The sequence below is a fragment of the Felis catus genome, chromosome A2 (genome assembly GCF_018350175.1).
Source record: "Felis catus isolate Fca126 chromosome A2, F.catus_Fca126_mat1.0, whole genome shotgun sequence".
Classification (NCBI taxonomy): Eukaryota; Metazoa; Chordata; class Mammalia; order Carnivora; family Felidae; genus Felis; species Felis catus.
The window spans coordinates 120,377,010-120,391,472 of NC_058369.1; the positions used below are offsets into that span (position 1 = coordinate 120,377,010).

General features: G+C 46.8%; 1 protein-coding gene across 11 annotated transcripts in view; it reads left to right on the forward strand.

Annotated features, from left to right (window-relative positions):
* The window catches only part of CREB5 (cAMP responsive element binding protein 5), a 495,995-nt gene that overhangs the window by 353,513 nt on the left and 128,019 nt on the right, over window positions 1-14,463 (forward strand). The window contains exon 1 of one of the 11 annotated variants that reach the window (XM_003982897.6): window positions 9,258-9,431. The exons of the other annotated variants lie outside the window; for them this stretch is intronic. Within the exon in view, the coding sequence (XP_003982946.1) occupies window positions 9,385-9,431 (47 nt within the window). The 5' untranslated portion in view covers window positions 9,258-9,384. Of the gene's footprint in view, window positions 1-9,257; window positions 9,432-14,463 lie in introns of those variants that run through there. 11 annotated transcript variants of the gene reach the window in all.

Below are 14,463 nucleotides of genomic sequence, written 5' to 3' on the forward strand. Positions count from 1 at the left end.
GTTTTAATAGTTGTTTCGGTGCCACCGTGACCATATTGATATGACAGAGAGTTGGTCAAACAGAAATTATACAAGGACTATCATTGTAATTCAGACACTTAATTCCTACTTAGCACTGGATGCAGCCCTTGATGACTCACAGGTCATGATCCCCATTCCCCTTCATCCATCATTCGAATTTTTGCGTCTGAGGAGGGACTGGCACTTTCGCATCTCAAGTGCCCCTGGCACTTTACAAGGATAAAAATAGAAGACTTCTGAAAAACTTTACAACATCCTTTGGAGAAAGGGAGGGGTAAAGAACCCTTGAGAAGGGGACCCTGTGCAGAATTCCGCACCATTCTGTAGTACACAGAACCGACACGACTCTTGGATGTTCAACTAAAGTTCTAGAAGATAACCCAGTTATGCCAAAGGTGTGGTGGGCTTGTACAGTGCAACGCACTCTTCAGCGACTACTGATATTTCTTTCCCTTCCCCAAAGCACCCTCCCTGTGATTGTCACATCAGGAGACTGGGAATATTGCAAAGTAAACATCTGGAAGCATTGATAGTAAACATAGGAGAGAAATGCCTTGCTAAAACCAGCCACAGGTCAGGAAACTCTAATCTTATCAGGGGTTCTGGGACCATAATCCCATAGACCGTTTAAACGGTGTTATGTCGCTGTGAATATGTGTTTTATTTCCATCCATCGGAGGCATCCTGTTTTGGAAAAGCCACGATAGCCGATTTTTATAGGCCTGATGATTTTAGAGCAGATTACTATACTTTTTACCTTAAAAAATAAGATGTGAAAGAGGACCACAGCCCCTTTATAGCCTGAATTATAGGGAAAATATACCCGTATTTATTTGTGTTTTCTTTTACCTATTAATTCATTTGTTTGTAAAATTTCTGTGACCACAGGATGACCAGCTAGAATTCAGTCTTTCGTGAAGCGTGGTCCATGGATCACTAGCATCAAACTCTCAAGAGTGTTTTGCTTTAAAATGCATATACTTGGGGTCCTCCTTGACGGTTACAATCTTTGAGGTAGTACCTGCAAATCCGCATTGTAATCTGTTCTCCAGAGATTCTGAGGTCCCGCAAATCTGAGAACCAGTGAGCTAGAAACACGACCTAGGTCAGCAGATTATAGTGCCAGGACTGGGGTCAGCCTTGCAAAGCATAGAGATTTCGCTGCCTGCGCCTGCTTTTCTTGACCTGTAAGAGAGCCTCGCTTGAAATTGCGTACAAAGACAGCATGCTTTGTTTTCTTGGGGATTTTAAACCTGGGCTCCATGGTTAAATGGAGAGTTCGCAGTTTTCATTAGCATCTCAAGGAGGCTTGTTGCCCAAGAAAGATATGTTCCAACACTGGCTTAAAAGCTTGCTTTCCAGTTTGGGTGAGGACTAAGCAAAAGGAATTGGGCACTCCCATTGGCCCAGATGGTGCCTGGATCTCACATTCCTTCCCATTTCTATTAATGTCAGAGGAATTCTGAAGTTTATGAAGGATGAGAAGGTTTGGCTCTTTTACTCCCAAACGTAAAGACCGTTTGGACATCATAATATTCAGTTTTCCTCTCTTGGGAACGGAGAGGACAAGACCAAGCTATTTATGAATCCCACAGTACCATACTTCTAGAAAGACAGACACCTATACCACTGTGTATGAAAGTGTCCTGTGATCCTTCTCTTAAAGTTTAAAGCTAAATTTCAGCACACGGCAAGACTGACTGCACTTCTCTACTTGAGAGTCTGGTGTCAGGACAGACCCCACAGTCGTGCCTGAGCCTATGAGGGGCCATAGAACCTGGACGTGGGCTTGGAAACCAAAATATAACGTCAGCAGTTTTCTCTTTCATTTATTCCCTCTTATCAAAACCAACTTTGTAACTCAGGGGCTCTGTTCATAAAAACATAGATAATTTCATTTGGAAGGCCCAAGAGCTTCATGCTTGGGGTTCAAAAAAAATTCTTCTTATCCCCTCCGGGCACAAATGTCGGAGGGCTTGCACTCCTTGCAAACCCTCCGAGCAAATCAGTGCTGGGGAGCCTCTCTGCTCAGAGGACCGGGAGGTCAGTTACTAAATACACACAGAGCCCTGCAGCAGGAGTCTCTGGGAAGAAAAACGCAACCGCAAATACAACTCCTGACTTTAAGCCTTCCCTTTTATTTTTAATATGCTCAAAACCTCTTCAAATTCATTCTTACTTTTGTAGTTTTTTTTTTTTTGAAAATTTGTTTAAAGATGTCTAATAATGAAAATCACCAGTAGAGTGTATTTTCAGGGGTATCATCCAACCAAGTATAATTTTTTTTCAGAAAGCCCTTTTGTGCAACTGCAAAGTATTTGGGGGCAGATATTCAGAATGAAGACACTCCAATACTTTGAATTTATAATATGCAAGGGAATACCGTTGTTCACTGAGTGTGAAAGTCCCCATGGACTGCTTTTCCAGACATGAATACTCGGCAAAAGAGGCTCGGGTTCTGGCAGGCACACGGTGTCCCCCACGTGAAATGAGGACACCCACCAAGAAGCAAGGACCCTGGCCGCCAGCAGCGTGCGGTCGCTGGGAGACCAACAGGTATTCACTTTGCGGCTTGAGTTCAGCATGGCCCCTGATGAGATTTCACGAAGGTGCTGGAGCCCAGGTGATCGGTGAGAGGCAGGCAACACCATCCTCTCACCCGAGAGGGGTGACCACCTGCATTTCTAACTCTTTGAGGTTATGCCATAAAAAGGCTTCGTTCTTCTCTGCCTCTACTCCAGGCCTCCTCCTTCGGTAAATCTCTCTGATCAGAATCCCGAAGCTGGAAAGACCCCCCCCCCCTTTTCCCATCCTGATCACCAGGACCCAGCACGCTGCTTCCTTCTGCCCACACGGATTAGCCAGCTCACGAGGAACATCTGGGTCGTGGAAGGTGTTAGTGCATTGAGGGGTCACAGTCACATCCCTGACTTTGGCATCAGGCAACTTTTAGTTTAATTCTCAGCTCCACTGGGGTTTGTAGACAGGTTACTAAATCCTGAGTCAGTTTCTTCCTAATATGGGGATAATGGGAGTGCCTACTTCATAGTGCATAGTGGGTATGGAGAGGATGAAAAGAACTCACGTCTGTGGGACATCTAACATAATGCACGGCACAGAATGTGCTCCATGAATGTTGGCTGCTGATGAATAATATGTATGCATATATTCACATGTATGTGAGTTTCTATGTATGTATCCATGCATGTATGTATAATATAGAAGTGTGTATACTCATGTGTCTACACTCATGTATTCATATGCACGTATACATATGTCAGTAAGACATATATGATAGCTACAGAACGAGGAAAAATGTATCAATTTCCATAAATTCTAACAGAATGGATAGAGAAGGCCGTAATCTTCGCGTTTCACACAGAAAACAAATAGAGTGGGGGAAGAATAGAACAGCAAGCTAAAGGACAGGACATTGAAAAGGAAAGACTGGCGACAGGTGACACTTCCAAGGAAAAGCCCGGTCTGTTGCAGGCACCACCTCTCTTCCCCACAGCTGGCCAGATAGACCTAGAGTTTCCCGCCCCCCCCCCCCTTATCATTTCCCTAGTCCTCCTGATGGCTCAGGAAGGACGCGGAGTAGTAAATTTCACCCCTGGGGCCCAGACGAGGAGAGGCAAGTGGGGCCCCTACAGCTCAACATCTGAGCAAGGGTCGTAATGCTGACCCGCACGTGCACAGCCCCAAGAGGAAGCACCTCCTTAAATTCTGAACCCTGTGCACCGTACCAGCTTCACCCTACACTGGCCCGGTCACCACACCTTGTCCAAGGGACCGGGGGGAATTTGGTAGATTACCTTTCTGAACCAAGGTTATCCACAGAGCCCGTGGTAGAGGCCTCTTTCTGTCACTTCCTTTGCTGGTCCACGTCTCCCAAGCGGGACTGCTCCTCAGCCAGTCCCGGTCTGCTATTATGTGCCGTATCCCAGCCGCACTCAACACCCAACATGAATTCACTGCAGTCTGGCAACACCGGCAGGCTCTGATCCTGTCTATACCTTTACCTACAAATTTCTGACCTCCTGTCCTCCGCCACTCTTTGGTGTGTGCCTTGACTTGTAGGGACTGCTGGTTAGAGCCGACACCACCTTTGCTTTGGAGATGAATGAGTCCTGGTGGAAGTCTCCCTTTCCTGAGGGCACTTCAGCGCCCTGACCTCTGGGAGAATATTCGGTCCCCTTACCTCAAGTTTCAGTTCCCCTGGATGCTTCACGTAGGAAACTGGAGAAAACAGTCATAGCGTCAGCTGCTCCGATACAAAACTTCAGGGTACCCATTCGGGCATCGCGGCCATGTGGATCCAGGAAAAGGGGAGCAAAAAGGATCTAGGCCCTTCGAGAAGGAATGGCATAGTGCAGGGATAGAGAAAGGCAGCCAGAACATTTCCTAGGGTTTTTCTTATGATTCTAGGTTTTCCAGTTTCCAGATCTCCAGGAAGCCACAGAAAAAGATCGAAGGATGCAAAAGGGAAAGAGGACTTTGGGGGAGGGGAGATATTCAGGGAAGACAGAACAGCCTATGCTGCCAACACACTCCTAGGCCAGTCACATTTCTTGAGGACCTACTATGTGTGAGTCAGGCACTTGCTAGGTGCTCGGGATGCTGGGATGGGTAAGCCCAGTTCCTGCCCTGAAGAAGCTAGTGTCTCGTGAGGAAGACAGGCATGGAAATAGGTACTTTCCATAACTGGCTTGTTGCTGGAATAGAATATCGTCCAGGATGCCATGGGAAACTAGAGAAACGGACAGTCCTACCCCAGTGTGATAGTCTGGCAAGGCGTTCGTGGAGAAAGTAATGCCTGAGCCGAGGAGCATATTCATTCATTCACCATTCATTTATTCAACAAATATTCATTGGGCATCAGTGGCCTTTCAGATACTGTGGTAAGTTTGAATGATACAAATGACATATACTTTTGGGTTTTTTTTAATGACATATACGTTTTAAAGGTGGAGAAGTTAGGGGAAACTGCTATGAGTAGGCAGCATCAGTGATAATATTTTAGAGCTGATCGAAGGGCTCTCATAATCTCTCCATACCCACCCCTAAGTTCCTGATGCCTCCACCATTAGAAATACATTCCTTTGTCCGAGCCACATTTAACATTGCCACTTCAGAACTTTACAAGTAGGTCTGGCCACAGCAAAGGGCAGCAACTTGCCTGAGAGGACTTGGTGCCGGGCCTGGGTTGCAGGGGTTGCAGTAGGTACAAGACAAAAGTAACCAAGGGTGGCCCAGTCTCTTTTTCTTCCAGGGAGTGCTAGGAGCTGGCTTAGCAGGCCCAGCCATCTAAACCAGCCGATCCAGCTAGCACAGAGTTAGGATGCATGCTTCACAGGTTCACCCAGACAGCCCCTCAGCCTCTGTCCACTGTGAAAACACGGGACACCCAAGTTGAAGGGAATGCTGAATGACACCACGTGGGTGTGCAGTGGTCTGTGACCGGAAGGTTCGCTGGAAGCAATTTGCAAAGGAGGCCTTAGAAAACCACCTGGATGGTTATTGTAAATTAAAAAAGGAAGAGATGCCACTTTTTTCTGAATAATTTTTAATACTAGGTTTATGGCTGGGTACATGTGATAGTCATTACAGCTTATTTAACTCCGAAATTATCTGGCCCCTCAAACTCCCCTGGGACCGAAGGAATCATGGGTCAAATTTTAAAAACAACGTCTGAAAGAAGATGATATGCCTTTCCTTAAGGAGAATGAATTCAAACCTATAAGAGAAAAAAAAAAAAGTCAGCTCTCTCTAGGAAGGGTCTCTATCGTTTCTTATATTTGCTGTGTGTTTTCAGGCGTTTGAGCTCAGAAATTCACCCAGGCACACAGTTTACTTTAGTCGGCCCTTGCGCCCTTCAGTCCTGCCATCCAAGCTGCGCCTTTTCTAGTGGGGTTGTTTTGGAGATGGTCCAAATGCATTCTGAACCCTGAGCTCAAATCTCAGAGGCTTCTACTTCTTTGGAGCCGAACATTTCATCAGGAGCTGGGAGTATGGGAGTGAGTTACACAGAACAGCTGCGCGGTACCCACCACCCTCTCCCCAAGGATGACAAGGAAAGGAGGGTGTTGCAAGCATTCCTGAGCAAGCCAGCTAATCTGGAGGCCGAGCCTGCTGGCCGGGAGCTACTTTCAAGAAGGCTCCCGCTGGAATTACAGCATCTCATAAGTCCTATCTGCAAAGTCCTCCTTCTTCGGAAGAGTGGCTAGGACATGGAGGGGGCTGCAGGGGCGGGGGGGGGGGGGCGGGGAGGGAGAGTCAACGAGAGGGCCAGATGGGTGAAAAAGGAAGCTCTGGAGTTGGGGGGAATTTCCTTTTGGGAACAGGATATTCTCTATCATTAGCTGCTCACAGGAAGGAAAATGGGAAAGAAGGGTTTCTTTTCAAGTGGGGAGAAACCCAGCAGCCAGTGAACATGCCTGATTTGGAATGGCAGGGCCGGGTACTTACGTTTGGACCGGCAAGTGCAAATGTAAATACTCAGACCCCTTTGAACTCTGAAACTGTTTGCAGCTCAGGCCAGCACTCCAGCGAAGTTTTATTGGAATGCCATTGTGTCCCGGCACCTTATTGCTGTAGAGGCATCGTCGTCAGGTACAGGGCTCTCAGAGTCTGGCTGGGTTATAGAAGCTCTGAACCCCTTGGTCGCACCACTCACTGATCAGAGGCACACTCACCGTCTTGGGACCTCCCAGCCAGCCCCTTCCTCCTCTTGGCAGAAGCGACGATGCTGTGTTTCAGAAGTCTGTGCCTGGCTTTGGCCAAAGCTGTCATTCCCTTTGTAACTTACACAGAAAATGTAATCCCTTTATATCATCTTTACCTAGAGCGCAGGGTCCCTTTTACCTATTTCACTGGGAAGAAAAAAAAAAAAAAAAAAAAAACGACAGGGACCCTCTTTCTAGCAGCTTCACCCTGCCCCCCATGATGTTGTCTAAGAAAGATCCCAGACGGAGCATTTTCCCATTGAGGTTACAGGAAGACGGCAGTTTGGAAAACTTCTACCGCATATCCATTTTGAGGTGCCTCACATCATAACGTAAAGAAAACATTTAAATACGAAAGCTAAGGTGAGGATGGGGGGGGGGAGGGTGTTGCAGAGAGCGGACAAGGCAAAAGCAGACTCCTTAGCTTTATATTAACCATCATGGCCAATGGCTCCTGTGAAAGGGAGACGGTAGTTTATATAAAATCTTGTCAACCTACCTCGAAGTGGAAAGAAAGGCTCGTAGGAGTGATTGAAGAGTTTGTTTTATTTATTCCCTGCATCAGAAGAAAAATCAAGAGCTGCTTGGCGAGTCAGACGTAAATGAGTTATACAGGCCACTGACATGGTGGACCAAACTTTATAACAACCACATTTGCCGCTGTCAGGCCACAGGCTTCAGTGGCGCCAGCTGTAATTACGGCTGATCACCTTTAATTCAGAGCTGCCTGCCTTGATAAAGGTGTCACAGCAGCAACTGTGGCATCAGCATCAATTGGGGATGTCATGCTCCAGGCAGACGGCTGGAGAAAGCTCTTCCCCACCCCAGCCCCCAGGGTCAGGCAGACGGCTGGGCAAACCTTGCTTTTTAACTCTTCGCCCTGAGTGCGGCAATATTCCCTGAAGCTGTGATTTAAATTCCAAGGGACTCAGATTAACAGCCCTGTCCCCAGCAGCAGAGATCTTTAATAAACGGAGAGATTTCTCTGAACTGCGGAGTTTAGGAGTTGGGATCCTCTCCGCTTGGCAACAGGAGACGATACAAATGTATGTAGCACCTATTCAGGTCATGGGTCACAAAACCAATGAGAGGCAATAGACTCTGGCAAAAGCTATGATTATTTTTGAAAAAAAAAAAACAACAAAAAACACAACCCCCAAACCAAAAAAAAAAAAAAAACAAAACAAAACCAAACCAAACCTTGCAACCCCACGCCTTTCTTCTGCTTTTGTGGTATTTAAAAAAAATTCTAGTGAACTTCCCATTTTTTCAAAATCACATTTTTTTCTCCCTTTTTTTAAGGAGGCATTGAAGGGTGAGAGGAAGATTGAAGGGAGAGAAGGTAGGGTAAAAAAGTTGTGCTAACAAAGCAGCGAGTCTCTGGACTGTTCTAGGTAAAGTCCTGGGCAGAAGTGTGAAGGATAGAATCTGCAGTTAAAAGGGCTTCACTGCTGTTAGTGAAGTGATGTTTGACTCCCCCCCCCCCACCCCCCCAACCCCCCTCCACCACCACCCCAGGCTGGTTTATCCTCACTCTGTAATTAAAGGAGAGACACACATACTGTTTGTTCTCCCTGTATCCTTTTAAACTCACAGACAGCCCCACCTGCACTGGTCCCCACCCCCCCATCCCACCGCACCCCCAGCAGGTAGAGGAACGGATAGCTTGTCTTTCATTTTGAGGATGGACGTGTTTTAATTCCCTCTTCCTTGGACAGCTCACCTGAGAGTGGGGTGCTAATCTCAGAAAGACAAGCTTTGTGTTTTGCGACCAGGGAGGGGGGCCTTTTCCCTTCTGCCCAGCACAGGCCGGGGGAGAAGCCACTATGATTTCCCAGTTCTTGATGGCTTCAGACGCAGGCGCGTGTTTGGCCCCAAAGTGGGGCTGCCCTTGCTGACAGGGAGGTCAGATGTGAGAAATCTCTGGAGGGCCGGTGGTTGGCATCCAGTGACAGAAAATCCCATCCAGCTCCAGGAAAAAAAAAAAAAAAAAAAAAAAAAAAAAGGAGCCTTGAGCAATGGAAACCGTGCCACCTGAAGGAAAGCTTGGGCTGGGGACCTGTCTTGGTTGGTCAAGCCCTGTCCTTCCAACCTGATGGTTCACCCACTGGGACTCCACCTCTGCTGGTGTCTCCACTCCTGTTTCCAAACGCGGGGCCTTTTTTTTTTCTTTTTTTTTTTTTTTTGTAACCAGCATATTGTGTTTAAATCGGAACCAATGGACCACAGAACCCCCGGTCCCTCTCTGAGTACGAGGCAGCTGTTGGGCCCTCCCCAGGCGGCACTGTTTCCCCCTCTGTTTACTCGTTTCTAAGGGCAATTGCACCACGAAGGCTCCCTGAGTCTGGAACTCGGCCTGGGGCTGTTTTGGTTACATTGAAGTTTTTGCTTCAGTTCTGCCAGATTTAAATGGTGACTTCACCAGCACTGAGCTAAAAAGGAGAAGGGGGAGGAGGGCGAGCCCAGGAGAAAGAGCGAGCAAGTGAGCGAGCCGGAGGGAGAGAGCCAGAGCTAGGCGCAAGAGAAGGGCCAGCGCATTACATCATCGCTTGGCCTGGAATCAAGTGGGAAGGATATGACTCACTCAGGCTAGTTAAGCTTTGGCTCAAATTCTACACACACTCATTCCAGAGCTCTCATGTTCTGCACCTCAGGAGGGAATTCAGCCTCAGTGATGTCCATGAGGTTTGTTTTTAATTTTATTTTCTTTTTTCCCGATTTTATAGAATTTTTTTTGCCCCTACCACCTTCTTTTCTCCAGTCTTCGTTCCCCCTCCTTCTCTTCTTTTTCTTCCCCTTCTCCCCTTTCTGCCCGTCTTTGTTTCTCCTCTTCTTCCTTCTCCTCTTTCCCCAGCCCCTCCGCTCCTCTTCGTGTCCCGAAGAGGCATTTCTTTTCACTTTGATAAGAGTTTTTGTTCTAGCACAGCGACCTGAATGAGTTGAACCGAGGCCGGGGTTGGGCAAAAAAAAAAAAAAAAAAAAAAAAAGGCAGAGCAAGCCAGAGCGACAGGAGCAAAGAGGCCACAAATAAAAAGCGAAGCGAGAAAGAGCAAACTCGGGCGAAGTTTCTTTGCAGCGGTGTCGCTCCTAATCGGAGGAGACAGGGAGAGAGTTAAAATGCAGGAACCAATCGCTTCAATGGTGATGTAATGCAAGAACCGCAGGGTAGTTAAGTAATGTGAGAGCAAGGGGGTCAGGGATGCAAAGCATTTACCTGCTCTCAAGGGGTTTTCAGTTTATTATCAATTGCAGTGACTGTAACTAGCTTCAGACTGCAATCTCTAATTATTCACAGACGCCCCTTTTTTATCTTTTATTATTAAAAGTAAAACTATATTACGGTATTTAAAAAAACATGATATTATCACAGCTGTGTATTATTTTCCACCAGGATTCTCTCTCTCTGTCTCTCTCTCTCTCTCTCTCTCTCTCTCTCTGTTTCTTAAATGGCTCAAAACGGTTGTCTTTTCAGAAGGTCGAACTGAAGTGATGGCGTGGGGGGGGGAGTGTGCTTTCTGAGTGTAACTGGTGAATTGCAAATGCCTGGAAAAGGATTCGGTGTGGTGTGCTATTGCATTTATTATTAAGAATAGACTGTAGGCTCTTACAGGAATAGATGCCGAACAGCCGAGGTAGCGGCCGTCTTTTGCCCATTATTTCAGCTCCTGTGAACAACGCCTGTCCGTTTGCCTGAGGATTTTAACTTTCTGTTGTTTTATGTGACAACTTAAGCCAGTGCTATCGCTGGGACTTCTGTGTTCTTGAATTAATTTGAAGGTGATATGCCGGGGTTGTGGGAGAGATGATGAAAACTTCCTGATTGATTTGTCTGGACCCAGCCAGTTAATGTTGGCGAGTCAGGAATTAACACTAAATAAATGGAGAGAAGGGCAGACGATGCTGTTCTTAATGCTTCCAGGATCTTGTGTACCCAGAGAGAGAGACTTATATTTTGAAAATTACTACCACATTTCTGTGTGTGTCATAAAATATATTTAATGCTGTGTTGCACTGCTCAGGCTGAGAACTTTCTGAAACCATCCGGCATCATTATATAGTTACCAACTGAAGCCCTCTACAACTAGAGACCGGGCCCCCTTAGAGCAGTCCTGACTCCTGGCTACTCCAAAACTTCTCTTTGCTCATTTCACTGTGATCATCATACAGTGAGATGCATAATGAGGCCTGGGGCATGTATCAGAGAGGTGTTTACGTTTATTTGTTGACTGCATGTTTTGCATATAATTGATCGTGACTTTTTAAGGATCTTCTTCCCTCTCTCCTTTTTTGGGCAGTGATGGAAGGGGCAGGGAAGGTAGAGGTAATTTTTGGAAGCAACAGCATGGTGTGGTGGAGGTCAAGAGGCCTGAGTGCAAATCCTGATGACCTTGAGCAAATCACTTAAAGCATCTGGGCTTCATTTTGAAATGAGGGAGCAGACAAGGTGGGCTGTAAGCCCCTCCCCCACGTGTGGAACCAATCTGAGATGGTCTCTGAAGTCCCTTCCAGCTGGAAAGTTCTGTGTCTGTGTCTGTGTCCGTGGTCTGTAAAAGTTTTGCTAAAAGGTATTTGGCATAGCCTTTCAGAGGAAAGTACATTTGAATTCAAGATGCATTCGTGCCTTCAATGAATGGAGGAGGGTGAGGAGAAACATGTCTTTCTCCACTTTGAAGATCGTTTTTTGTTTTTGCTTTTTGGCATGATGATTCCTCTTGTGAAAGCCTGGGTTTTCAGATGCTACCTGCAAGGGGTCCTCAAAGAGAGATGATTATGTAGGTGAGTCTGTCAGAAAGAGTGGCAGAACAGCGAGGGAGAATTCACTGATCCTGCAAGTTTCCCCAAGTTTCCCAGATGCATAAAATGATGCTGAAAGTGCAGCAGACATGTATGTTTCATTCACTCATAGTGATACAGAACAGTATTTGTAATGAATTTATTCCCCCCAAAAGATTACATGACTCTTTGATATGTTTCGGTAATTTTATTTAAAAACATTTTTTTAAGTCTTATTTATTTTGAGAGAGAGAGAGAGAGAGAAGGAGCGGGCAGAGGGGCAGGGAGAGAGAGAGAGAGAGAGAGAGAGAGAGAGAGAGAATCCCAAGCAGGTTCTGTGCTGTCAGCCCAGAGCCCAATGGAGGTAGGGGGCTTTATCTCATGAACTGTGAGATCATGACCTGAGCTGAAATCAAGTGTCAGACGCTTAACCGACTGAGCCATCCAGGCTCCCCAGGTTCAGTCATTTTAACACAAACTCAAGTTTTTAGTTGAGATTGCAGGCTACATTTTAAAACTTCAGAGAATATGAAAGGCAAAACTTTTGTGCTTCTTAGAAAGATGATTTTCCCAAACAATATCCCCATTCTTCAGCCAAATTCCAGGGCCGTGGCCTTATTGTAAAGTATTTCTGGACCAGGCTTAATTGTGCATAGGGAGAAGGGCCACAACTATGCCTATCTGGGGGGAAGAATTATCCGGAGCTGAAACGAAACCACCGGTGAAGGTTATTTGTCATTGTGCAAAGTTTGATGAGTGCCAAATGTGTGCTTGAGACTCTTCAGGAATAAAGAGGGCATGATTTCTTTTTTTAGAGCATTACAATCTCTGTTGACTTGGCTCTGAGTTGTTCACCCATAATCAGAAATGTCCTGCTTACAACTGACAGGGAGGCAGGGCAAGGAGCGTGAGCCCAGCCGTGCTCTTGGGTCAGAAGAATATTGTCTCACTTCATCCCCAGGGTGGCCCGAAAGGGTAAGAATCAAAGAATCGTCAGCTCCACTGTCTGGAGATTGTTTTGTTTGAAGTTTTTGTTTTGAGTATTTTTTTTGTAATTGGCATTTTTATTGAGAGAACTGTTGACTTGTGTGCATTTGTGAGAAGTAATAGTGATCCCACGTACCTTTAGCCGGTTGCCCCCAGCGGTGACATCTTACAAAACAATAGTAAATATCACAGCCAGAATATGGACATTGCTGTGATCCACGGCCCTTATTCAGTTTTTCTGGCTTTATTTGTTTACGTGTGTGTTGTTTTTATCGGTGTGCAAACTGAGGGCCAGACAAGCTCTGACCCCTTGAGTTCACGCCACACTAGGTCTATCTCATCATCACTGGCAAACTTTCCACCACCATCACGACTGTTGGGGGCCTCGTGTCAGCACTTGTCGGTGGGGAATCTTGGTGACATTGTCTATGTTTCACCTTCTTTTGGGGCATGGCCTGAATGGCCCCTTTGCTCTCCATAGGGGTCCCTGGGACCATGCCTCACATGTTAGCAGGTGAAGGGGGAGGCAAGGCAAGGCTCTGATGGCACAACAGAAGAGGCACAGATGTGTTCCCTCGGTATGCAGGCACGGAGCTGAGCAATGCCAACCGTCCATGCCTGAGCTTAACCACAGCCAGTGCTAAACGCCGCATTCTTCGTCTTGCCCTCTCATCTCTGCCCTGCTGGATACATCTCTGGCACCAGGGGTCAAGCATCTATTGATCAGAGAAATAGTGTAGGGTTTCCTGAAAAGAGCACGGCCTTTGGGGTCAAAAGGTGCCTGTGTTCGAATCACTTTTCCGCTTACCAGTTGTGTGACTTTGGCAAGCCACTTAAAACCTCACTGTGCCATAGTCTCTATCTTCTGTGTAAAATGAGGGTAACCATGCCTACCATGGGAGTTGGGAGGGGTGGAGATCTCTTTTAAGATCTCACTCACAGCGTGCAGTGGGATCACAGGAAGTCAAGGCTTAGCTCCTACTACAATGAGAATAGCCGTAAAGGCTTCTCTGGGAGAAGGCTCTGTGCAGGTAACCAACTTCAGACTCTAACTGGGCCGCTTGTTCACACGTCACTCAGCCTTCTTCCTTCGCTTGCCTGTCTTCCCTGATGCTCCTTTTTATCCAGAAAAGCAAGCAGGTCTGAGATCATATCAGGTACGAGAGAAGCAAAGGCACCATTCACATTAAAGTGAGGTGAGGACTGACAAATTGCCAGCACCCCGGGTGGAGGGAGAGATGAAAACGGGGGAGGTTGGGGAGAAGACTTACGTCCTCATTCATGCTCAGCTGTGGCTTCGTGAATGGGAAATGAAGTGTAATGGAGGTGAGTGATTTCGCTCCTGAGAACTGGATTCCATTCCTGGCTTGAATACGGGGTTTAGATCTGAGTACCGTATGGGTGCAGTGTGTATCTTGAGAGTTTGGGTGAGGCTGCTTCAGCTTGCTGCCTCCCCTCATGTATCTTCTCTGGTGGTCAAATGGTGTTTGGGGACCGAAGAGAAGGGGATTTCAAAGGTGGCAAGTGGAAAAGTACTGTGATGGCGAGGTTCGTGGAATCATGTAGCGGTAATGGGGCTCAAAACGTTACCTCCGGGGGCTGCATTCGAGGATCCCCGAGTCTATGCTGGAAATGGGGCCCAGGCTGTTTCAAGTTGTGTGATAAGAATGTCTTCTCACATTTTATTTAGTTAAGTGTTGGTCAGGAAGGCCAGGTCATTAAGAGGCAGAGATTAGTATGGACTGATGAGAGAGAATGAGCACTGTCATGTGCCTGATAGAAAGTGGGATAGTCAAATCTGGAACTGCACTTAAAACAAAAACAAAACAAGAAGCGGGGTCCCCGGGCGGCTCAGTGGGTTAAGCATCCAAATTCGGCTCACGTCCTGATCTCGTGGTCCGCGAATTTGAGCCCCGCGTCGGGATCTGTGCTGACAGCTCAGAGCCTGGAGCCTGCT